This window comes from Ranitomeya variabilis, chromosome 1, assembly GCF_051348905.1.
Source record: "Ranitomeya variabilis isolate aRanVar5 chromosome 1, aRanVar5.hap1, whole genome shotgun sequence".
NCBI lineage: Eukaryota > Metazoa > Chordata > Amphibia > Anura > Dendrobatidae > Ranitomeya > Ranitomeya variabilis.
In genome coordinates, this window is record NC_135232.1 from 515062187 (window position 1) to 515088045 (window position 25859).

The 25859-nt window shown below is 43.1% G+C and overlaps 1 protein-coding gene across 10 annotated transcripts in view; it reads left to right on the forward strand.

The window, feature by feature from the left end:
* Nucleotides 1–25859, forward strand: part of PTPRS (protein tyrosine phosphatase receptor type S) — a 721726-nt gene that overhangs the window by 578803 nt on the left and 117064 nt on the right. For all 10 annotated transcript variants that reach the window (XM_077253515.1, XM_077253581.1, XM_077253506.1 and 7 more), the window contains 2 exons: nt 9314–9404; nt 13226–13441. In XM_077253515.1, the coding sequence (XP_077109630.1) occupies nt 9314–9404; nt 13226–13441 (307 nt within the window). The remainder of the gene's footprint in view (nt 1–9313; nt 9405–13225; nt 13442–25859) is intronic.

Below are 25859 nucleotides of genomic sequence, written 5' to 3' on the forward strand. Positions count from 1 at the left end.
ATTATATATTATGGGGAGGTGGGCTGTATTATATTCTATGGGGGGCTGCATTAGATTTTATGAGGGATGATTGCATCATACTCTTAGATGGGGCTGCATTAAACTATGAGGGGGGCTGCATTATATTTTATGGGGGGTTACATTATACTCTCGGGTGGCTGCATTATACTCTGGGGTGGCTGCATTATACTCTAGGCTGGTGGCTGCATTATACTGTATGTGGGCTGCATTATACTGTATCGAGGACTATGGGAAATACGTTATACTATATGAAGAACTATGGGGTGCATTATACTATGGGAAGTGAATTGTACTACATGGATGACTATGGCGGTGCATTATACTATATGGAGCACCATGAGGAGTGTATTATACTATGTGGAGGACTCAGCAGTGTATTTTCATATATGGAGGACTATAGGGAGTGTATTATACTATATGGAGGACTGTGGTGCACATTATAATATATGGAGGACTATGGGGTGTATTTTACTAAACAAGTAAAATGCTGCATATTCAGATTGTTTTTGCCGGAACAAAAATCATTGTTCTCAGCAGCACATCGCCGGTGTAAACTGTAGATATACTGCTGATAGCATGATACTGTATGGTGATCTGTCAGTGATGGTTCTGTCCCATCATTCTTTCTCAGACGGTGGAAAGAGGCTGGGAAACAAGCGTTGAACAACTTCAGTATTGTCGATCAAACTAATTTAGCGGCCTGAACACACCGCACGTAAATACAACCGAAATGCTTTTGTGTGATGTGCAATATGTTAGCATTTGGGGCCCCATTATAAACTTTGCCTAGGGCCCCACTTTGCCTAAAACCGGCCCTGCCTACAAGTGTACAAAGATATTATACAGTCACCATGTGACAAGTGGGCCTGTGTAACTTCAAATGCCAGGGCTGAATTTTAGTCCCAGTCCGGCCCTGGCTCAGAGTAACTCTGCTGCCTCATTATAGTGAATGGGTCCCTCGGGGTTTCACCTGAATCACGTCACTCGGAGGTTTAGATGGTAGCACCAAAGTAATTGCTTGGTGTAAAGCCCCTGTTAAATGTGATCCCAAATTATATGGAAAATGTTCTGTAATCCCCCACTAAGGTCCATCATCTGTCAATGGAAATATAGGAGGCTTCCATGTCACTAGTAGGACAAAGGCATGAGCTGGGCACAATGTAGTGGTCACTACAAAGTATTGATCACTACAATGGTAGTTTGCAATTTTTACTCAGCAATATCCACCGCTGCTTGTTTCTGGAAAACATCCATGCAGTCAAAATTGTCACTACACCTGTAGATAAATCCTCAAAAGGGTATAATTTCGAAAATGGGGCCCACTTGAAGTGGGTGTCTTTATATGGAGTATGCAAACTATGGGTCAAATTTTGGTGCCATTTTTACCTATTTCCCAGTGTGAAAATGTAAAATCTGGGGCTAAAACTAAATTTTGTTGGTAAAAATGTATTTATTTTTTTCCTCGTTACCCAATGGTATAAAATTCTGTGACCAACCTGTGGTGTCAATTTGATCACTGCACCCCTAGATGAATTCATTGAGAGGTGCATTTTGTAAAATAGGGTCTCTGCTGTTCGGGGACATGGCACCCTCAAACCAGTCCCGCAAAATCTGAACTCAAAAATGGGACCTTTTTCTTTTCTGTGCACTGTGCCTCAAAAGTAGTCTTCGATCGCATATGGGATAGTGTACTCAAGAGAAATTGCACATTACATTTTCTGGTCCATTTTCTCCTGTTACCTTGTGATAATAAAAACAAATGGGGTTAAAACAACATTTTTGGGTGAAAAATATTTTTTCTTCAATACCACAGATCAACGTTGTAAAATTCTGTCAAGGACGTGAGGGCTCAAGGTGCTCACGACACATGTAGATAGATTTCTTGAGGGGTCTAGTTTTCAAAACGGCATCACTTGTGGGGGTTTTCCACTATTTAGACACATCAGGGGCTCTCCAAATGCAACATGACACAAGCAGACCATTCCATCAGAGTTAGCATTCCAAGACCTCACTCCTTCTATTCTGAGTCCTGCTGTGTGCTTAAACAGTAGTTTACCCCACATACAGTACAGACCAAAAGTCTGGACACACCTTCTCATTTAAAGATTTTTCTGTATTTTCATGACTATGAAAATTGTACATTCACACTGAAGGCATCAAAACTATGAATTAACACATGTGGAATTACATACTTAACAAAAAAGTGTGAAACAACTGAAATTTTGTCTTATATTCTAGGTTCTTCAAAGTAGCCACCTTTTGCTTTGATGACTGCTTTGCACACTCTTGGCATTCTCTTGATGAGCTTCAAGAGGTAGTCACCGGAAATGGTCTTCCAACAATCTTGAAGGAGTTCCCAGAGATGCTTAGCACTTATTAAATCCTGACAGGGCACACCTGTGAAGTGAAAACCATTCCCGGTGACTACGTCCTGAAGCTCATCAAGAGAATGCCAAGAGTGTGCAAAGCAGTCATCAAAGCAAAAGGTGGCTACTTTGAAGAACCTAGAATATAAGACATAATTTCAGTTGTTTCACACTTTTTTGTTAAGTATATAATTCCACTTGTGTTAATTCAGTTTTGATGCCTTCAGTGTGAATGTACAATTTTCATAGTCATGAAAATACAGAAAAATCTTTAAATGAGAAGGTGTGTCCAAACTTTTGGTCTGTACTGTATGGGATATATGCATACTCCGGAGAAATTGCACATTTTCTCCTGTTATTTTGTGAAAATAAGTTTGGGGCTAAAATAACATTTTTGTGGGAAAAATTTTATTTTTTAAAAATTTTTACTGCTATAAATTATAAACATTACTTTACATTACATTACTTGAGGGGTCTATTTTCCAAATTGATGTCACTTGTGGGGGGTTTCACTGTTTAGGCACAACAGGGGCTTTCCCAATGCGACATGACACAAAATCTGCTTTCCAAAACATCACTCCTTGCTTTCTAAATCATGCCGTGCACCCAAACAGTAGTTTTTCACCGCATATGGGATATCTGCATACTCAGGAGAAGAGAAACTGCACAACAAAATTTGGGGTCAGGGCCGGACTGGCCATCTGGCAATTCTGGCAAATGCCAGAAGGGCCTGTCCGGTGTTGGGCTGCCTTGTCTACTACGTTGTTAACAGAATCGGTGTCCTCAAGATACCCATACTGTTAAAAGTTGTAATGGAGCACAAAGTCGCTGACTCTGTCACTCATCCCAGCAGGCCACGGGTATCATTAGAAATATTGGTCATATAGTAAATCTTCCTTTCCTCCATTCAGGGTAATATTAGTAATATATCCCATGTGGTTCAAGGGGACGGGGTCAACAGGGGCCTGTGTGATTTCAAATGCCAGGACTGAATTTCAGCCTCAGTCCGTATCTGATTGGGGTCCATTTTCTCCTGTTACCTTGTGAAAATAAAAAAATTGGGACTATAAAAAAAATTTTGGGGGGAAAAACGGGATTTTTTTATTTTCACAGCTCAATGTTGTCAACTTCTGAGAAACACCTGGGGGTTAGAGGTGCTTACCCCACATCTAGATAAGTTCAATGAGGGGTCTAGATTCCAAAATGGTGTCACTTGAGGGGTGTTTCCACTGTTTAAGCACTCCAAATGCGACATTGAGCACGCTAATTATTACAGCAAATTTTGCATTCAAAAAGTCCAATGGCACTTCTTCCCTTTCAAGCCCTTCTGTGCACCTAAGTAGTAGTTTTCCTCCACAGATAAGTTCCTTGAGGGGTCTAGTTTCCAAGATGGTGTTACTTGTGGGGGATTTCCACTGTTTAGGCACATCAAGGACTTTCCAAACGTGACATGGCATCTACTAATGTTTCTAGCCAGTTTTGCATTCAAATACTCCAGTTGTGCTCCTTCCATTCCAAGCCCTGCCATGCACCTAAATAGTAGTTTTCTCCCACTTATGGGGTATCGGCGTACGCAGGATAAATTGCGCAACAAATTGTACTGTGCAGTATCTCCTGTTACCCTTGTGAAAATGCTAAATTTGGGTCTAAAATAAATTTTTGAGTGAAAAATTTGATTTTATCTTCAAGTATCAATGTTATAAACTTCTGTAAAGCACCTGGGGGTTCTTGCCACACTTCTAGATAAGTTCCATGAGGGGTCTCGTTTCCAAAATGGTGTCACTTGTGGAGGGGTTCCAGTGTTTAGGCACATAAAGGGCTCTCCAAACGCAACATGGCATCCAAAATTATTCCAGCAAATTTTGTAAAATTCAAATGGCGCTGGTTTCCTTCCGAGCCCTGCCATGTACCCAAACAATGGGTTTGCCCCACATATGGTGTATGTGATCTAGAGAAATTGCACAACAGAATTTTGGATCCATTTTTTCCTGTTACCCTTGTGAAAATAAAAAAAAATGAGTCTAAATGCATTTTTTTGTGAAAAAAAGCTTAATGTTCGTTTTTTTCTTTCACATTCCAAAAATTCATGTGAAGCACCTGAAGGGTTAATAAACTTCTTGAATATGGTTTTGAGCACATTGAGGGGTGCAGTTTTTAAAATTGAGTCATTTCTGAATATTTTCTGTCATATAGGCCCCTCAAAGTCACTTCAAATGTAATGTGGTCCCTAAAAAAAATTGTTTGGTAAATATTGTTGAAAAATTAGAAATCGATGGACAAATTTTAACCCTTATAACTTCCTAAGAAAAAAAACTGTTTCAAAAATTTGCTGATGTAAAGTAGACATGTAGAAATTTTATTTATTAACTATATTGTATGACATAACTCTCTGACTTAAAGGCATAAAAATGAAAAGTTTGAAAATTCCAAAATGTTAAAAGTTTACTCAAAATTTCTGCTTTTTTCGTAAATAAACGCAACTCGTATCGATTAAATTTTACCACTAACATGATGTACAATATGTCACGAAAAAACAGTTCCACAATCAGTGGGATCTGTTGAAGTGTTCCAGAGTTATTACCACATAAAGTGACACTAGTCAGAATTGTAACATTTAGCCTGGTCATGAAGGTGAAAACAGCCTTGGGGAGTGAAGGGGTTAATCCCATATGTTCAGTGTGAGTGTGATATGTCCCCTCTCCAGAGATGTCTTATGGATTTAAATTTTTCTCTATGACACAAAGGTACACTTACGTTTTTCAACATGGTTTCCTTGTTTCTGAATTTCTAAATGACAATGAATGAATAAATACAGTGGTGTGAAAAAGTGTGTGCCCCCTTCCTGATTTCTTAGGCTACTTTCACACTAGCGTCGGGCTCGGCCCGTCGCTGTGCGTCGGGCCGACGTTCCCGACGCTAGCGCTGTCTCCGCCGCACAACGGGGGCAGCGGATGCATTTTTCCAGCGCATCCGCTGCCCCATTGTGAGGTGCGGGGAAGTGCGGGGAGGTGGGGGCGGAGTTCCGGCCGCGCATGCGCGGTCGGAAAAAGCGGACCGTCGTGAGCAAAAAACGTTACATGTAGCGTTTTTTGCTCCCGACGGTCCGCCACTGCACGACGCATCCGTCGCACGACGGGTGCGACGTGTGGCAATCCGTCACAATGCGTCGCTTAATGTTAATCAATGGTGAAAAAACGCATCCTGCAAACACTTTTGCAGGATGCGTTTTCTCGGCAAAACGACGCATTGTGACGGAATGCAGTTAACGCTAGTGTGAAAGTAGCCTTAGGGTATGTTTCCACGGTCAGGATTGGCTCAGTATTTGCTCGGGATTTGATGGAGGTGAAATCTGCATCTGATGTCACTGGCAGGTCACCTGCGTTTTTTATGCGTTTTATACATGCATTTTTGATGCGTTTTTCCACATGAGTTTTTGATGCGTTTTTTCATTACATGTTTTTTTTTCTCACTTAAAATGAAGCTTATTGAAAGTTGGCTTCTGGGAAGGAAAAAATAAAGTGATTTCCTGTTTGCAGATATGGTACGTGCACACAGTAAACACTGCAGGTTGGACGCTGCGTACATCTGCAGCGTTCAACCCGCAGCGGCCAGATGTTACAGCATAATGGATGGGATTTCAAGAAATCCCATCTCCACTATGTATTCAAAGATGCAGGCAGAAGACCTACATAAACATACATGCGGCGCGTCAACATACATGCGGCGCGTCTTTCCAGACAGCAGCATGTCTATTTACGATACGGAGACGCTCAGTCCCCGCAGCGTAAATTTCCCATAGACTATCATTACATGCAGTAAAACCACATTTAATTATTAGCACATGCGTAATAATTGCGGGAACGCAGCTTACTATGCATGTGTACTAATTTACATATGTTGAATCTTGTGTCACATCTGGAAGTACGCCGGTGTCACACTTGCGAGTGTGATGTGAGAAACTTGCATCAACACCTGGCGATGCCGCTGGCACTCGGACCGGCGTGTGCGGCTGCATAGAAATACATGCAGCCGCACACTTTGGTCCCAAGTGCAGGGTGTTGATGTGAGAGACTTGTGCAAATTTCTCACATCACACTCACAAGTGTGACAGCGGCCACACAGGAATATGTAATGTCCTTTCTTTTTTTTTTTTTTGCTAAATAATTTTTTTTTTAAAATGGCATGGGCCCCCGTGCAATTTTCCAAACCATCAGAGGGAAAGCCAGCGACTGGGGGCCGATGTTTATAGCCTGGGAAGGGGGTAATACCCATGGAGCTTATCAGGCTATTAATATCAGCTCCCAGCTGTATACTTAGCCTTTACTGGCTATTAAAATAGGGGACCCCCAAAAAATGACATGAAGTCCCCCTATAATTAATAACCAGCAAAGGCTAGGCAAACAGCTGCAAGCTGATATTAATAGCCTAGGAAGGGACCATGGATATTGCCCCCCCGGCTACAAACATCAGCTTACAGCCACCCCCGAAATGGCGCATCTGTAAGATGCGCCAATATCGGCACTTAGCATCACTCTTCTCACTTGCCCTGTAGTGGTGGCAAGTGGGGTAATAGTTTGGGGGTTAATGTCACCTTTGTATTGTAAGATGTCATCAAGCCCCGCTTAATAATGGAGAGGTGTCAATAAGACACCTATCAATTACTAATCCTATAGTTGGTAAAGGGTTAAATAAAGACACAGCCAGAATAAAGTAATTTAATGAAATAAAACACAGTTTTCCCATCTTTATTGTTCTGCTAATTCCCCGAATCCCTCGATCTCCTGTAAAAAAAATAAAAAAATAAACCAAAACAAATACTCCGTGTTCCAACGTAGTCCTTAATAACGAGTGTCTCACGACGAGTCCAGCTCTGCTACATCGGAAAGCCTGACATCCAGACATAGCAGAGCTTGTAGATGATTATCTCCGGTGGTCACCTGCACTGCAGTTCTCACAATCAGCTGATCAACTGACCATGAGAACCAGCCTAGCGACCGGAGGTAACCCCGGCGGTCACGTGTATGGTAGTTCTTGCGGTGAGCTCTGTCATGACGAGAACTGCAGTGGACGTGGACTTCCGGCGGTCACAACGTAACAGATTATTTAAATTAGTTTGCATATGTAGTAAGCTGCGTTTTGGCAGTTATCACGCATGTGCCTAATAATTACATGCGGTTTTACTGCATCTAATGATAGTCAATGGGAAATTTACACTGCGGGGACGGGGCGTCTCTGCATCGTAAATAGACATGCTGCGGTCCATAAACATACGCCGCATGTCCGGATATGCAGGTGTGCCGGCTGCGTCTCCGAACACATAGTGGAGATGAGATTTCATGAAATCCCCTCCACACTGCTGTAACATCTGGGCACTGCGGGTTTGATGCTGCGGATGTATGCAGTGTCAAACCCACAGCGTTTCCTGACCGTGAAAACATACCCTTATTCTTTTGCATGTTAGTCACACATGTTTCAGATCACAAAATAAATTTAAATATTAGACAAAGATAACACAAATAAACACAAATGCAGTTTTTAAATGAAGGAACTGGACATTCTTCTTCAGGATTTTTTGAAAGATAGCAGAGTTCATATTTCCATTTCCCACAACAAGTCTTCCAGGTCCTGAAGCAGTAAAACAGCCCCAGGCCATCACACTACCACCACCATTTTTTACTGATGATATGATGTTCCTTTTCTAAAATGCTGTTTTTTCTACGTCAGATTTAGTGGAACATACAACTTACAAAAAATTCAACTTTGTCTCGTCAGTCCATAGAGTATTCTCGGCAAAGTCTTAGCGATCATCAAGATGTTTTCTGGCAAAGACAAGGCTTTATGTTCTTTTTGATCAGCAGAGGTTTTCATCTTGGAACTCTGCCATGCATGCCATTTTTTCTCAGTCTCTTGCCCAGTCATGAATAGATTTGAGCTAATTTGATCGAGTCAGGGCTTATTCGGCAAGCTATAGCACTTACCAAATAAGCTGCAGAGGGAACCTGTTTGTTGGACTCTCCATGCATGTGTCCTGACTGACACACAGCCGCAACACATGCAGCTGCCGAGCCGAACAGCTGATCAAGAAGCCAGGTTCCCTCTGCAGCTTATTTGATAAGCGCTATAGCTTGCCGAATAAGCCCTGACTCGATGAAATTCGCTCACCTCTAGTCATGAACACTGACCTTAACTGAGGCAAGTATAGCCTGCAGTTCTTTGAATGTTGTTGTGGGGTCATTTGTGAACTCTTAGATGAGTCATTGATGTAATTTTGGTCGGTCGGCCACTCCTGGGAAGGTTCACCACTGTTCCATGTTTTGGCCATTTGTGGATAATGACTCTCACTGTGGTTTGCTGAAACCCCAAAGCGTTAGACGTGGCTTTATAACATTTTCCAGACTGATAGATCTCAATTACTTTGTTTCTCATTTGTTCCTGAATTTTTTTGGATCGTGGCATGATGATGTCTAGCTTTTGAGGATCTTCTGGTATACTTCACTTTGTAAGGCAGGCAAGTCCTATTCAAATGATTTCTTGATGTGATAAACCACAGTTACTTTATGGTTTACAGGGGGGAGCAATCACTTTTTCACACAGGAGCCTGTAGGTTTGGATTTTTTATTCTCTAAATAATAAAGACCTTCATGTAAAAACTGCATTTTGTGTTTACTTGTGTTATCTTTGTCTAATATTTGAATTTGTGTTGTTATCTGAAACATTTAGGCGCAACAAACATGCAAAAGAATAGGAAATCAGGAAGGGGCAATCACTTTTTCACACCACTGGATTTTTGTGTGCTTGGAAATAATGCATACAAATATTAGAAGTTATCTCAACTGCAAAATTCATGTGTTTTTATATTTTCAAAAACTGCTAGTTTAAGGTGTTTTAGCTTCCAGAGGCATAATATAGTCTCTTTCATTTTGTAGGAGTTACTATATTGTGGTAGTGCCTCTGAAGAAATCACGTGGACAGTTTCTTAATCCATGGGGAAGTCCAGAAGAAATGGATTTAGAAGAGGTGAGTTATTTCTACCAGATGCACAACAGCCAGCTGTTGTTCTGTTTTGTATGCAGCTTATGTAGAGGTTGCAAAGTATATGAGGTTGCTGTCATCTATGGAGTAAGAAAGGTGAAACACCTCTATGAGCAAATTAAATATTAGGTTAATCACAGAAGAGAAATCCACATGTTTTTTGATGAATGTGGGTACCTAGTGAAACATTTTCAGATGCACTCAGCTTATCCAATAAATCTGGATAGTCCTGGTATAAAGTGGACTGTTGCAATTATGCAGTGAAATGTCCTAATGCCAATTCTCATATATGAAAATTAGCATATTAATGATTTGAATTTATATAAAACTAAATCCTATGGGTGGCAAGGGGCACACATCCCTCGCTAAGTAAGAGTCAGATCAATAGAAATCTTCCACTGTTAAAGGGAACCTGTCAGCAGGGTTGTGCACAGTAACCTACAGACATTGCCAGGTCAGCACCCTTATACTGATTACAATGATACCTGGGTTGATGAAGTCCATCTTGTGGTTGTTTAATCTTTATTTTCAGTTTTCAGTTAATGATCTGCTCTTGGTCGTCCTGTTTGTTGGGTCTTCATGTGGTGCTCTGCTTATATATTCATAACTAGCTGTACTACCCGGCTTCGCCCGGGTTAATGACTGCTGTTAGCAAAATAGAATGTGTTAACAAAAATTTATTCTGCACACAAAAACCACAAAACAAATAGATAGAAATGTAATTATTAAAAGGCAAAAACTAAGCAAATAGAAGCATTTCACAACATATATTAGCTTTGTTATACTGAGAATGTCTTTGTTGCCTATATTAACCAATCAGAGCTCAGGTTAATTAACTGTAGCAAAATAGAAGCTGAGCTGTGATTGGTTGCTATTGGCAGCCTGATAAATCCCCAGCCAACAGGAAGCCCTCCCCCCTGGCAGTATATATTAGCTCACACATACACATAATAGACAGGTCATGTGACTGACAGCTGCCGTATTTCCTATATGGTACATTTGTTGCTCTTGTAGTTTGCTTATTAATCAGATTTTTATTTTTGAAGGACAATACCAGACTTGTGTGTGTTTTAGGGCGAGTTTTATGTGTCAAGTTGTGTGTGTTGAGTTGCGTGTGGCGACATGCATGTAGCGACTTTTGTGAGATGAGTTTTGTGTGGCGACATGCGTGTAGCAACATTTTGTGTGTTGAGTTGCATGTGACAGGTTAGTGTAGCAAGTTGTGTGCAGCAAGATTTGTGCATGGCGAGTTTTGCGCGTGGCGAGTTTTATGTGTGGTGCATTTTGAGTATGTGCAAGTTTTGTGTGAGGCAACTTTTGCATGTGGTGCAACTTTTGTACATGTGGCAATTTTTCTGTGTGTGCAAGTTTTGCATGAGGTGAGTTTTCCATGAGGTGAGTTTTGCACGTGTGGCGAGTTTTGCGTGAGCCTAGTTTTGCATATGGCGAGTTTTGCATGTAGCGAGTTTTGAGTGGTGACTTTTGTGTTTCGACTTTTATGTGGCGAGGTTGGTGTGTGTGTGTGGTGAAATGTGTGCTGAGGGTGGTATATGTGTTCAAGCACGTGGTAGTGTGTGGCGCATTTTGTGTTTGTGTTCATATCCCCGTGTGTGGTGAGTATCCCATGTCGGGGCCCCACCTTAGCAACTGTACGGTATATACTCTTTGTCGCCATCGCTCTCATTCTTTAAGTCCTCATTGTTCACATCTGGCAGCTGTCAATTTTCCTCCAACACTTTTCCCTTCACTTTTTCCCCATTATGTAGATAGGAGCAAAATTGTTTGGTGAATTGGAACGCGCGGGGTTAAAATTTCACCTCACAACATAGCCTATGACGCTCTCGGGGTCCAGACGTGTGACTGTGCAAAATTTTGTGGCTGTAGCTGCGACGGTACAGATGCCAATCCCGGACATACACACATACATACATACACACATTCAGCTTTATATATTAGATATACCTGTATGTAATCTCCTGTATATAGTATATACCTGTGTGTCATCTCACCTATATATAGTATATATCTGTGTGTCATCTCCTGTATATAGTATATACCTGTATGTCATCTCCTCCTATACATAGCATATACCTGTGTCATCTCCTCCTGTATATACTATATACCTGTAGGTAATCTGCTCCTGTATATAGTATATACCTGTGTGTCATCTCCTCCTGTATATAGTATATACCTGTATGTCATCTCCTCCTGTATGTAGTATGTACCTGTATGTCATCTCCTCCTCTATATAGTATATACCTGTGTGTCATCTCTCCTGTATATAGTATATATCTGTGTGTCATCTCCTCCTGTATATAGTATATACCTGTGTGTCATCTCCCCTGTAAATAGTATATACCTGTGTGTCATCTCCTGTATATAGTATATAGCTGTATGCCATCTCCTCCTGTATTAGCCCTCGTTCACACGTTATTTGGTCAGTATTTTTACCTCAGTATTTGTAAGCTAAAATGGCAGCCTGATAAATCCCCAGCCAACAGTAAGCCCACCCCCTGGCAGTATATATTAGCTCACACATACACATAATAGACTGGTCATGTGACTGACAGCTGCCGGATTCCTATATGGTACATTTGTTGCTCTTGTAGTTTGTCTGCTTATTAATCAGATTTTTATTTTTGAAGGATACCAGACTTGTGTGTGTTTTAGGGCGAGTTTCGTGTGTCAAGTTGTGTGTGTTGAGTTGCGTGTGGCGACATGCATGTAGGGACTTTTGTGAGATGAGTTTTGTGTGGCGACATGCGTGTAGCAACTTTTTGTGTGTCGAGTTGCATGTGACAGGTTAGTGTAGCAAGTTGTGTGCAGCAAGTTTTGCGCATGGCGAGTTTTGCGCGTGGCGAGTTTTATGTGTGGTGCCTTTTGAGTATGTGCAAGTTTTGTGTGAGGCAACTTTTGCATGGGTTGCAACTTTTGTGCATGTGGCAATTTTTCTGCGTGTGGCAATTTTTCTGCGTGTGCAAGTTTTGCGTGTGGCGAGTTTTGCACGTGTGGCGAGTTTTGCATGTGGAGAGTTTTGCGCGTGGCGAGTTTTGAGCGGCGACTTTTGTGTTTCTACTTTTATGTGGCGAGGTTGGTGTATGTGTGGTGAAATGTGCACTGAGGGTGGTATATGTGTTCGAGCACGTGGTAGTGTGTGGCGCATTTTGTGTGTGTGTTCATATCCCCGTAGTGGTGTGATTATCCCATGTTGGGGCCCCACCTTAGCAACTGTACAGTATATACTCTTTGGTGCCATCGCTGTCATTCTTTAAGTCCCCCTTGTTCACATCTGGCAGCTGTTAATTTGCCTCCAACACTTTTCCTTTCATTTTTTCCCCATTATGTAGATAGGGGCAAAATTGTTTGGTGACTTGGAAAGCGCGGGGTTAAAATTTCACCTCACAATATAGCTTTGACGCTCTCAGGGTCCAGACGTGTGACTGTGCAAAATTTTGTGCCTGTAGCTGCGACGCCTCCAACACTTTTCCTTTCACTTTTTCCCCATTATGTAGATAGGGGCAAAATTGTTTGGTGAATTGGAAAGCGCGGGGTTAAAATTTCACCTCACAACATAGCCTATGACGCTCTCGGGGTCCAGACGTGTGACTGTGCAAAATTTTGTGGCTGTAGCTGCTACGGTTCAGATGCCAATCCCGGACATACATACATACATACATACATACACACACACACACATTCAGCTTTATATATTAGATGAAGACTGCTGACAGGTTCACTTTAAGATGGCTTGCGTTATTCTCATAATAAGATTATGCTATCTCTGTAACTGTTCATTTGTGTTACAGTTAGTTCACAGTATTACGAAGTTGCACCGTCGAAGTTTGCGTCATCTAAGGCATGTGGAGGTCCTCAAGCCATACATTGCTGCACATTTCCCGTCACTGCCTCATGAGTTTACACTTGGTGACCAGAAAATTCATGATGGATTTGAAAACAAAGCTCTTGAGTTTGGGCAAAGATATGTTTTCTTTATCTTAGCCATGTTGGAAGGTACAGAAGCGGTAAGTAGTATTTTTTTTTTTTTTTTTTTCTTTTAAAAAGGCATAGATGCACAGAAGAAACATATCTATTTTATCTATATAATACCTTACCATGTTTAGATACAAACCCTTTTGGTATTGTTTGTGAGTTTATAAAGGAACTTTTTTCTGTTTCTTTTTTTTTAACAAATTAAAATTGAATTTGTAGTATATGTAACAGATAACCTGTGCAATTGCAGTATTTTTGAGCTTGCCACCTAAAGAACAGATGTCCATATGTAACAGATCACCAGGACTTTTAGCAGTGGGGATATTGGTGCTTAGGTGGTCACTAGTTATAGGATAAGATGCTTAGAGTGTGAAGTATTTATTTAGTAAATAAAAGTAGTTTGATCATGTAAATGCAAAAAATTCTCATATTTGAACAGACAATTGATCCTTGAAGGGATATTCTAATGTTATAAAATTGGTACAGTTAGTTAGACAGCATGAAAATAAGCAAGATTGCAGTTGGCTTGCTTTTTCTATCTTCTGACATTCTCCTGTTAGGAGAGTTTTTATTGCACATAATGTATAGTTTGCTGCCAGTGAGATTGGCCACCAGAGCCTGGCTGGGTATGTGCAGTATCTACATTCCAGGCTGATTAGTTAACTCCTGAGATACCAGTTGCCTCTTTCCAGCCCATTGATTTATTTACCAAGCTGCTGTTATCGGTCCTGCAAAATCACCTCCCACCATTGTCAGTTTCCAAAGCATTTCTCATATTCATTGATCACTTGAGCCCTTTCCTTGTTCAGTTGCCCTGTTATTTCTATATACAAATATAGTGATATCAGTGCAGACTTAAAGGGGTTGTCCCATGAACAAAGTTTATTTTAATCAATAGATCTTGGAATAATAACCATCTTCACAATTGGATGTGTTTTTAAAACAAATGTTCCAGTGTTGAGATAATCTTATAAATGTTGCCCCTGCTATGTGCTGTGTAATGGTTGTTTCTGACCATGCACAGAACATGGTCTGATCATATCATAGCTCATGGGCAGTGGAGAAAGTAAAAAAAAGTGTACAGATTTTACAGTATGTGATGACAAATAATTCTTTCTTTGAGGTAAAACCTTTTTTTAAAAAACAGGCAGGGAAATGTTTTACCTCACAAAAAGAATAAGCTGAGATTGCATTCTGTGCTGTCTGTATACTTTCTTTTGCTTCCTCCCCTTCCCAACAGCTGTGGTATGATCAAACCAGGTCCCTGTACAGTCAGACACGGCCATTACACAGTACACAGCAGAGCCACATTTATAAGATTATCTCAGCACAGGAACATTTTTTTAAAAACATTCAATTGTGGAAATTATTATTAATTCAAGATGCATTGATTAAAATCAACTTAAAAATTAACTTTGTTCGTGGGAAAACCCCTTGAAGCACTGACAGAACATTAATGTGTCACTGTAACAGAGCTCCGCAGTAGGACAAAGCTAATGAAACTAAAACTTTCACTCAACGGGGATTGCCTACTCCTCAAGCAACAAGGAAGTGGAGACTGGAAAGCTGTGTGCTACAGAAGACACAACTTGACAGTAACCCTTTAAACAGCCTTTTACTTATTTTCCACTACAGTAGGTCCAATTTTCTGTATGGTTTGATTTCTTAAACCATAAATGTTGTGGTTGGAGCTCCAGTTTTACTAATACAGATTCATTGTCTGAATGCTCATCGCAAAATGGATTTGTACAGAAGAGAATTCAGAAATCACATTTACAAAGAATTTGGCCTTTGAGATGTGAAAAATGGAAGCTTTTGAGTTACACAATTTAACTTTAGGATGAGTGACCTTGGCCAATACTAATAGAGGTGGATATTCAATTGGAGAAAATTATAAATATGTGTGTGTGTGTATGTATATATTGTGGTAGATCGGCTCACTCGGCTGCACACGGAGGTAGACACAGGCACACTGTCTCTTTAAAGGGACTCTGTCACCTGAATTTTGCGAGCTATGTAAGTGCCCTGTGTCCGGTCCGATGGGCGGGGTTTCCTCTTCTTTTATTCACCCCTTCCTTTCCCGCTGGCCGCAATATTTTCTTGAATGTCAGTAGGTTTCCTCCGTAGTTCACGCATGCGCAATGCAATCTTGCCTTGCGCACGCGCAGTATGCTTTGCCCAACTGCGGGCAAAGCTGAAAAGCATTGGTGCGCATGCGCCGCCGCACTATGTCCCGGAACACAGCAAATTACTTCTGGGACATAGTGCACCGGCGCATGCGCACTAATGCTTTTCGTCTTTGCCCGCAGTTGGGCAAAGCATACTGCGCGTGCGCAAGGCAAGATTGCATTGCACACGTGTGAACTACAGAGGAAACCTACTCAAATTTAAGAAAATATTGCAGCCAGCGAGGGGGTGAATGAAAGAAGAGGAAACACCGCCCATCAGACCGGACACAGGGCATTTACATAGCCCGCCAAATTCGGGTGACAGATTCCCTTTAAATCTTCCACTGGTTTATTATACATGGGGCATAACCCAGTGCGAAGTGAAAATAAATGCCGCCTTTCAGGCAAAACAGGAAAACAAGACAATATGGTATATAGTCTCTGCAACTGCGGGGATCCCCCCACTCAGGATATACCCCCCCCACCCTGCCCAATGCCGGAAGTTTTGGCACCTGTACTCACTAAGCAATCTGGACAGGGCGTCTACGTTACCATGTAGTTTCCCGGCCCTGTTCTCCACATGAAATCTAAAATCCTAGAAACCACCTAGTCACCTGGGCATTCTTCCCCTTCCTTTCCCTAATCCAGCTCAGGGGTACAAGATCTGATAGTAGCCTGAACTTCCTGCCTAAAGGCCCCGTCTCACATAGCGAGATCGCTAGCGAGATCGCTGCTGAGTCACAAGTTTTGTGACGCAACAGCGACCTCCATAGCGATCTCGCTATGTGTGACACGTACCAGCGATCAGGCCCCTGCTGCGAGATCGCTGGTCGTGTCGGAATGGCCTGGACCTTTTTTTGGTCGTTGAGGCCCCGCTGACATCGCTGAATCGGTGTGTGTGACACCGATCCAGCGATGTCTTCACTGGTAACCAGGGTAAACATCGGGTTACTAAGCGCAGGGCCGCGCTTAGTAACCCGATGTTTACCCTGGTTACCAGCGTAAATGTAAAAAAAACCAAACAATACATACTCGCCTTCTGATGTCCGTCAGGTCCCTTGCCGTCTGCTTCCTGCTCTCACTGACTGCCGGCCGTACAGTGAGAAGTGAGAGCACAGCAGTGACGTCACCGCTGCGCTCTGCTCTCACTGTACGGCGGCACTCAGTGAGAGCAGGAAGCAGACGGCAAGGGACCTGGACACCGAAAGGCGAGTATGTACTGTTTGTTTTTTTTTGGTAACCAGGGTAAACATCGGGTTACTAAGCGCGGCCCTGCGCTTAGTAACCCGATGTTTACCCTGGTTACCCGGGTGCTGCAGGGGGACTTCGGCATCGTTGAAGACAGTTTCAACGATGCCGAAGTCGTTCCCCTGATCGTTGGTCGCTGGAGAGAGCTGTCTGTGTGACAGCTCCCCAGCGACCACACAGCGACTTACCAACGATCACGGCCAGGTCATATCGCTGGTCGTGATCGTTGGTAAATCGCTTAGTGAGACGGGGCCTTAACAGGTAGTCAATTGCCCATTTGATGGCCAAGCATGCTTTCTCTACAATGGCATAGTTAATTTTCACAGGAGGAGAGTTTCCTACTCAGGTATAGGACTGGATGTTTGTCCCTATCTATTTCCTGGGACAACACAGCTCCCAACACGACCTCGGAGACGTCCTTCTGGACCACAAACTCCTTAATTAAGTTAGATATCACCAAGACAGGCTATTTGCATAGGGCGAGCTTCAACTCCTGGAATGCCATCTCCGCTTCAGAGGACCATTTGGCCGTCGACGTCTTTGTTCCCTTTACCACTTCACCCCGAAGCCTGTTTTCAACTTCCTGACCAGGCCATTTTTTTCAATTCTGACCACTGTCACTTTATGAGGTCATAACTCTGAAACGCTTCAACGGATCCTGGTGATTCTGAGAATGTTTTCTCATGACATATTGTACTATATGATAGTGGTAAAATTTCTTCGATTTGACTTGCGTTTATTTGTGAAAAAAATGGAAATTTGGCGAAAATTTTGCAATTTTTAAACTTTTCGTTTTTATGCCCTTAAATTAGAGAGTCATATCATACAAAATAGTTAATAAATAACATTACCCACATTTCTGCTTTACATTAGCACAATTTTGGAAACATATTTTTTTTGTTAGGAAGTTATAAGGGTTAAAAGTTGACCAGCGATTTCTCATTTTTACAACAAAATTTGCAAAACCATTTTTTTAGGGACCACCTCACACTTGAAGCCACTTTGAGGGGTCTATATGACAGAAAATGGGAAAAAATGTCACCATTCTAAAAATTGCACCACTCAAGGTACTCAAAACCACATTCAAAAAGTTTATTAACCCTTCAGATGCTTCACAGGAATTTTTGGAATGTTTAAAAAAAAATTGGACATTTAACTTTTTTTTTCACAAAATTTTTAATTCAGATCCAATTTGTTTTATTTTACCAAGGGTAACAGGAGAAATTGGACCACAAAAGTCGTTGTACAATTTGTCCTGGGTACGCCGATACCCCATATGTGGGGGTAAACCACTGTTTGGGCACATGGCAGAGCTCGGAGGGAGCACCATTTGACTTTTCAATGCAAAATTTGCTGGAATTGAGATCGGACACCATGTTGCGTTTGGAGGCCTCTGATGTTAGGACTGGCGGAATGCACCGAGTAAAAAGTAAGATGCTTTTAGGTGCGTTCGCAGTCCGGGGTCCACCATGCAGGTGAGAACCTGCTGCTAGCAAATGACAGTGCTATATGGCGGTGGAAGCGAACCCTGTTAAGTCACAGGGCCGCGGTACCACACAAAAGAGTGCAAGCAAGGAGTCACCGAACTCAGTCCCAAGACTCGGGATTTGAGTCTGTCTAGACTACTTGCGCTCGACACCACTACTGGGTGTAAGAGATAAACTGAAATAATAGTTTTGAGCACAAGAGTGCGAGCTGTGCCGTACTGGCGGACGCCACTAACCACCCAGACCTGGGCTAAAGAAATGCTCTAATGGTGCGTGGCGCCGTACTGGCACTGTTTCGTGTGTTAACTGTTGTGAAATTGGATTTTGGGCTCCCCTGGTGGCCACTGGTGGAATTGAACTGGTGTGCATCATCCTCTCTGTTCACCTGTTTCCATCAGGATGTGGGAGTCGCTATTTAGCCTTGCTCCTCTGTCACTTCCATGCCGGTCAACATTGTAATCAGAAGCCTTTCTGTGCATGTTCCTGCTGCTAGACAACTCCCAGCTAAGTTGGACTTTAGTCCTTGTTTGTTTTTGCATTTTGTTCCAGTTCACAGCTGTAGTTTCGTTTCTGTGTCTGGAAAGCTCTTGTGATCTGAAATTGCCACTCTGATGTTATGAGTTAATACTAGAGTCTTAAAGTAATTTCAGGATGGCGTTTTGATAGTGTTTTCAGCTGACCATGAAAGTGCCCTTTCTGTCTTCCTGCTATCTAGTAAGCGGACCTCAATTTTGCTAAACCTATTTTCATACTACGTTTGTCATTTCATCTAAAATCACCGCCAATATTTGTGGGGGCCTCTGTCTGCCTTTCGGGGAAATTTCTCTAGAGGTGAGCCAGGACTATATTTTCCTCTGCCAGGATTAGTTAGTCCTCCGGCCGGCGCTGGGCGTCTAGGGATAAAACGCAGGCTACGCTACCCGGCTACTGTTAGTTGTGCGGCAGGTTTAGTTCATGGTCAGTTTAGTTTCCATCCTTCCAAGAGCTAGTTCTTATGTTTGCTGGGCTATGTTCTCTTGCCATTGAGAACCATAACAGTTAACGGTGTGAGTTCAGTCAGGCGCTAGATAGCAGCCATACACCAAATGCGAACAGTCATACAATAGGGAGGGGATTTTAAAGAACGACTTGCACTCATCAACACACACGTATACAAATGTACACTAGCGCATGGCCGTGCGGTCATGCAAACCTTTTATAGCTGCAGCATGTACAGGACCTTCCCAGAAGGACCAATGGGAGGCTGCCAGAGAAGTTGAGCACCTTCAGGACCTTCCTGTAGGACCAATGGGATCTGCTGCAGTATCTGAGCATGTGACCCTCGATCTCCAACGGGAGATCTTGCCCTGGGCATGCTCAGAAGTGGAAAAGCAGGACTTAGTCCCAAAAGCATCTGCTCGCTGCTGCCCAGCACTGCTTCCATGGCAGAAGCTGGAAAAGCAGCAGTAACCCTATGCACAGAGTGAGACTGGGCAAGACTCTGGGACCGACGTCTCCACTGAGCAGGCTCCACTGCAGCAGAAGAAGAATGCCAGACCGCAGCGGAGATGGCCCGACATTCCCCCTGTGCAGAGGCAGGAACTCGACCCCTAACACTCTGATGTGCCTAAACAGTGGAAACCCCCCACAAGTGACACTATTTTGGAAAGTAGACCCCCTAATGAACTAATCTAGATGTGTGGTGAGCACTTTGAACCCCAAGTGCTTCACAGAAGTTTATAATGTAGAGCCATAAAAAAAATATATATTTTTTTCACAAAAATGATCTTTTTGCCCCAAATTTTTTATTTTCCCAAGGGTAACAGGACAAATTGGACCCCAAAAGTTGTTGTGCAATTTGTCCTTAGTACGCTGATACCCCATATATAGGGGTAAACCACTGTTTGGGCGCATGGCAGAGCTCGGAAGGGAAGGACTTTTCAATGCAAATTGGCTGGAATTGAGATTAGAACCCATGTCGCGTTTGGAGAGTGCCTGATATGCCTAAACAGTGGAAACCCCCCACAAGTGACCCCATTTTGGAAAAAAGACCCCCTAAGGAACTTATCTAGATGTGTGGTGAGCACTTTGAACCTCAAATTGTTTCACTAAAGTTTAGAATGTAGAGCCGTGAAAATTAAAAAATCATTTTTTTTTCCACAAAATGATCTTTTAGCCTGCAATTTCTCATTTTCCCAAGGGTAACAGGAGAAATTGGACCACAAAAGTTGTTGTCCAAATTATTTTGAGTACGCTGATACCCCATATGTGGGGTGAAACCACCATTTGGGCACATGGCAGAGCTCGGAAGGGAAGGAGCGCTGTTTTGAAATGCAGACTTTGATGGAATGGTCTGCGGGCGTCACGTTGCGTTTGCAGAGCCCCTTATACCGTTCTGTGTGTGGTAAAATTGATAAAGCAGTTTTATTCTTCGGGTTAGTACGATTACAGCGATACCTCATTCATATCATTTTTTTAAGTTCTGAGAGCTATAACTTTTTTATTTTTCTGCTGATGATGCTGTATCGTGGCTTTTTTTTTGCGGGACAAGATGATGTTTTCAGCGGTACCATGGTTATTTATATTCGTCTTTTTGATCACATTTTATTGCACTTTTTGTTCTGAAGTATGATGATAAAGCATTGTTTTTTGCATCGTTTTTTATTTATTTTTTTGCAGTGTTCATTGAAGAGGTTAACTAGTGGGATAGTTTTATAGAGCGGGTCGTTACGGACGCAGCGATACCAAATATGTGTACTTTTATTTTTTTTTATTTACATAAATAAATGGATTTATTGGAAGATATTTATTATTTTTTTCTTTATATGGGGATTTTTTTTTTCTCATACATTTTTTTTTTTTTTACTTTATAACATTGTCCTAGGGTGGGACATCACTATATTTCATCAGATCGCTGATCTGACATTTTGCATAGCACTGTGTCAGATCAGCGATCTGACAGGCAGTGCAGGAGGCTCTCCGACACCTGCTCTGAGCAGGTGCCAGCAAGCCACCTCAGTGAAGGACCCGGAAGGAGCCCTGCGGCCATTTTGGTTCCGGGGACTCCTTCCAGAACACCGGAACAATGTGATGCGATCGCGTTGTTCCGGTGGGAGAGCGCAGGGAGCCCCCATCCCTGCGTGATGCCTCTCTATGTTGCTTTTACTACTGACAGCGGCATCAGAGGGGTTAAATGCCCACGATCAACGCTAGCGCCAATCGTGGGCATTGCTGCGGGGTGTCAGCTGTCACATACAGCTGACACCCGCACGCGATCACCGTGGTGCTGACTGTGAGACTGCGCGATCGTGCCGCTGTACTAGTACTGCGGTTTGTGGGAACTCCCTAACCTGCTTTTTGCAGACCGTTTGCGGCCAATTTTGGATTACCTCCACCCTGTTGTTTTGCGGCTTTACTTTGCCCCTGCCTATTCTTTGCCCATGGCGCACTTCTTTGGGTTTATGGTAAACCCTGCCTTCCTTAGTGTATACAGTACCACCTGGACCTTCTGAAGCTAACTTTCCCAATCCGGGTGTCATGGGGTTACCGCAACAGTAAGGAGCCAGAAGACCGCAGTGTCTGATTGCTCCCACTTCTGAGCTGAAAAGAAGCGCTTCAACTTCTTTTTAAATGGTGTTAATTTCTTTTGTCAGAACAGGTGTTAATCTGCTATATCGGGAGCTCTGGGAGTCTGAGCTCTCAGCTGTGCTCAGTTAGCCACTCCTATCCCCTATATAATCTGGGTCCTGATTGAAACACATCATCAGATCTAGCTTATACTGCATGGTTTGGAGTGGAGGTGTTTTGATAGAAAAATATTTAGAAATTCATATTTCTGTGCTGTGTTATGCACAAATATGTGATTCTTCAGAATTGCTATTAGTCCATGCCTGATGAAGGGACCTGAGTAGTCTTGCAGTTTGTTACCATCTTTTCAGTTAGCCATTAAAAGGTATCAACCACTGAGGACTCTCAATTCTAAATATTTTTCTAACAAACTTCCAATAATAGTTAGCAAACCCTTAAGGCTACTTTCACACTAGCGTCGTGCACTGCACGTCACTATGCGACGTTGCGGCGCACCGACGCTAGCTGTGAAAGCGCCACACAACGGGGGCAGCGGATGCAGATTTCCAACGCATCCGCTGCCTCATTGTGAGGTGCGGGGAGGCGGGGGCAGAGTTCCGGCCGCGCATGCGCGGTCGTAAATGCTGCAGACGACACACCAAAAAACGTTTCAAGCAACGTTTTTTGGTGGCGACGGTCCGACGCAACACGACGCAACCATCGCACGACGGTTGCGACGTGTGGCAATGCATCGCACTACGTCGCTAATAAAAGTCTATGTAGAAAAAACGCATCCTGCAAGCACTTTTGCAGGATGCGTTTTTTCTGCAAAACGACGCATAGCAACGTGCAGTGCACGACGCTAATGTAAAAGAGGCCTTATCCAGCTAGGACTTGTACCTCCAATAGTTAACTTACATAGCATGAATGCTAAAATTTAACTTTTAATCAATAAAGATTAAAAAGTGGTTCAGCAATCTACCTCCTGTAAAACAAGGTGCTAATGTGCTCATAAACGGCAATAAAGCAGAAAAAAATGAAAAAAGTAATGGAAGCAAACTTTAGTGTGCAAATTTGTTATCATACAATTCCAGATACCTATATAATTATGGGAAAAACATATAGCACAACATTTAGACAACTGCAGGTCTTATAACATAAGTCATAGGAATCATAACTTAACACAGTGTTCCCCAACGCCTGTCCTCAAGAGCCACCAACAGGTCATGTTTTCAGTATTTCCTTAGTATTGCCCAGGTGATAATTGCATCACCTTTACAGGCAATAATTCCATCACCTGTGAAATACTAAGGAAATCCTGAAAACATGACCTGTTGGTGGCTCTTGAGGGCTGAAGTTGGTGGAACACTGACCTAATATATCCACAGTTATTGCCTATTGTTATCATTGCACAATCACTTCAAACTAAGACACCAAAGGGAGCAAACCTCCATGCGTCATACTCTCCTTTTCAAAAAGACCACCACAGTGTACTCATCAATGAGAATCTTGGCACTTTCTAGCCATGTATCTCTTTAAGAAAAAACTTTTTTGCAGCAAATTATCAAGGTAAATTGACAATGCTATCCCTCATAATTCTTAAATTAACATTGGTTAGTATTTGCAGCCATTTAAACTCAATTTTTTGACAGTTGAACATTCAGTCAGAGTTGCACTAAATCAGAATGCTCTCACCCGGTGTTTCAGGGGGGGTTTCTTTAATCATGCCAACACTCCATCCTCTTTCATCATCTGGTGGGCGTCCTAACCGTGGCCTCCCTCCCAACGCATTTCGTCATGTTTGACTCATCAGGGGAGCCGCGTCCAGGTCCACAGAGAAAAATGCTGCCATATCGCTGCGCTCAGCTGCCTTTTCTTTATAGTGTTTCCCATCATCCGAAGTATCCCTCCCACCTCCGGCGAGTGGAATGCATGCAAGGGATTATGGTTAACTTCTGATTTCCGGAACGCACATCCTCGGTCCATGACACACATACGTCACTTCTGGGGTCCGCGCTCTCAGATACTGTACTCCTAATATCCCTATGGTTACCAAGGTACCACTTAGATGCCTCAAATCATTCCTTGATAACTATAGACACCGCTCATCTTCATTTTCTCGACGTAAGCTGGTGTCAGACAGAGTTACTTCAGGCTATCAATGTCCTACAAGGTTTTGTGCCATATTTGTCATAGGCCAAACTTGTGCTTAAGTAAAGAAAGACAGATCCCAATGCCCCTTTTGACCACATAAAAAACTCTCCCCCGATTTGCGACAATCCGCTGGAGGCTGTTTTAGGGAGTACCATAGAGGGTGGAGTCAGAACAGGTCTATCCCTAAGGCGCCTAGCTATACGTATGGCCAAAACCATGGCGACCTCCAACGACTCATCAGTTTCGTAAAGCGCTAGTTCATCTTTTTATCTTTCAGACAGGCCCTGACAAAACTGACTCCTAAGAGCAGGATCATTCCACCGGGTGTCAGTAGTCCATCTGCAGAACTCTGAGCAAAATTCCTCTGTTGGTCAGTGTCCCTGCTGAAGCCCATGTAGCTTATGCTCAGCAAGGGAGACTCGGTCTGGACAAGAGGCCTAGCGCTGCAAAAAAAAACATCAACGAACCGGAGAGACAGTGAGTCTGACGAAAGTGAAAGGCCCAGGATTGTGGATCTCCTTGAAGGAGGGAAGTAATCCCAGCTCATTGTTCCTCACTCGCTGATGAACATGGAAGAAGCCTAAAATAAAGCTTGCAGGCTTCACAGAAAGCAACAAATGTATCCCGTCCTCCAGAAAATCTATCCGGGAGGACCACCTTAAGTTCAGGTTCAGCCTAACTGCCCGCCAGACCAATAGTCTGCTGCTTTAAGACCCTAGATTGCAGGTCTGACAGTTCGAGCGGCAGACCCTGCAATTGCTTGGCAAGGACTGCAACGGGATCCATAACAAGATCCAAAATGTGGGTCTGGTGAAAATGTCACGATGTGACATAAGGGAGAGTAAGGGAGAAGGGCCTAGAACTGTCCCTGAAACTGAGTCTCTAACTATCCCTGTCCAAGGGCACACTTCACGGTAGAGAGGCCCAGGTTTCCAACCTTATTATGCTCCTGTTAAACCCTAATCTGTCCCCTCCCCCACCCCATAAGGCAAGGAACACAAATATAAGGGAAACCAGACACAAAGACAGACAGGAATAACTGAAACCACTATCATGCAAAGACACTCACCAAAAATTGGGAGTAAGTTAGGGAAAGGGAGGAGCAACAAACTAAATGGGAATAAGGACCAGGAGATAAATACTCACACTGCTACTGCACACAGATCGCTACATCTACTACTCCAAACTTCACAGCTCAATTCTTTCCAGGAAGAAGAATCTTTCACCAGCAGGGAGGAAATGCCTAGAACCAATATACCGTGCCTTGCAAAAGTATTCGGCCCCCTGGAACTTTTCAACCTTTTCCCACATATCATGCTTCAAACATAAAGATACCAAATGTAGGGGGCGTGGCTATGTAACAGGAGCGAGAGGACGCACCCGGGGAGAGCTTCCGACATCCTGACCGCATCTTGGCACTTAAATCCCTTTCTAACGTGAGTTACTCACTGCTTAGCAACCCTCTTGGACCCCGGAGGGTAAGCAGCTGCTGCGGGGAGCGTTCCGGAGTTCAGAGAGGAGCGGAGATCCGGAGAAGCCCATGTGAGCGGCGGGACCCATGTGAGGTGGCGGCCATTTTCCAAGTGCACGTGCTCAGGAAGAACAGAGCGGCGCCGGCTTTCAATACCGCTGGGATTCTCCTGAACCTGGGAGGCTCTGCGGTAAGCGCGGCGGTGCGCGACTGGGCTCGGTTGCACCGGAGACTGGAGGGAGCAGGTTGGTGGTACTGTCGTTAGGTGGCGGTCACTCCATAAGCGCGCGCCTAGGAAGAGACGTGACCCTGAACACCATCCTTACGGCGCTGTATGGGAGGTGAGCACATATCCTGAACTACATAATGGGGACAA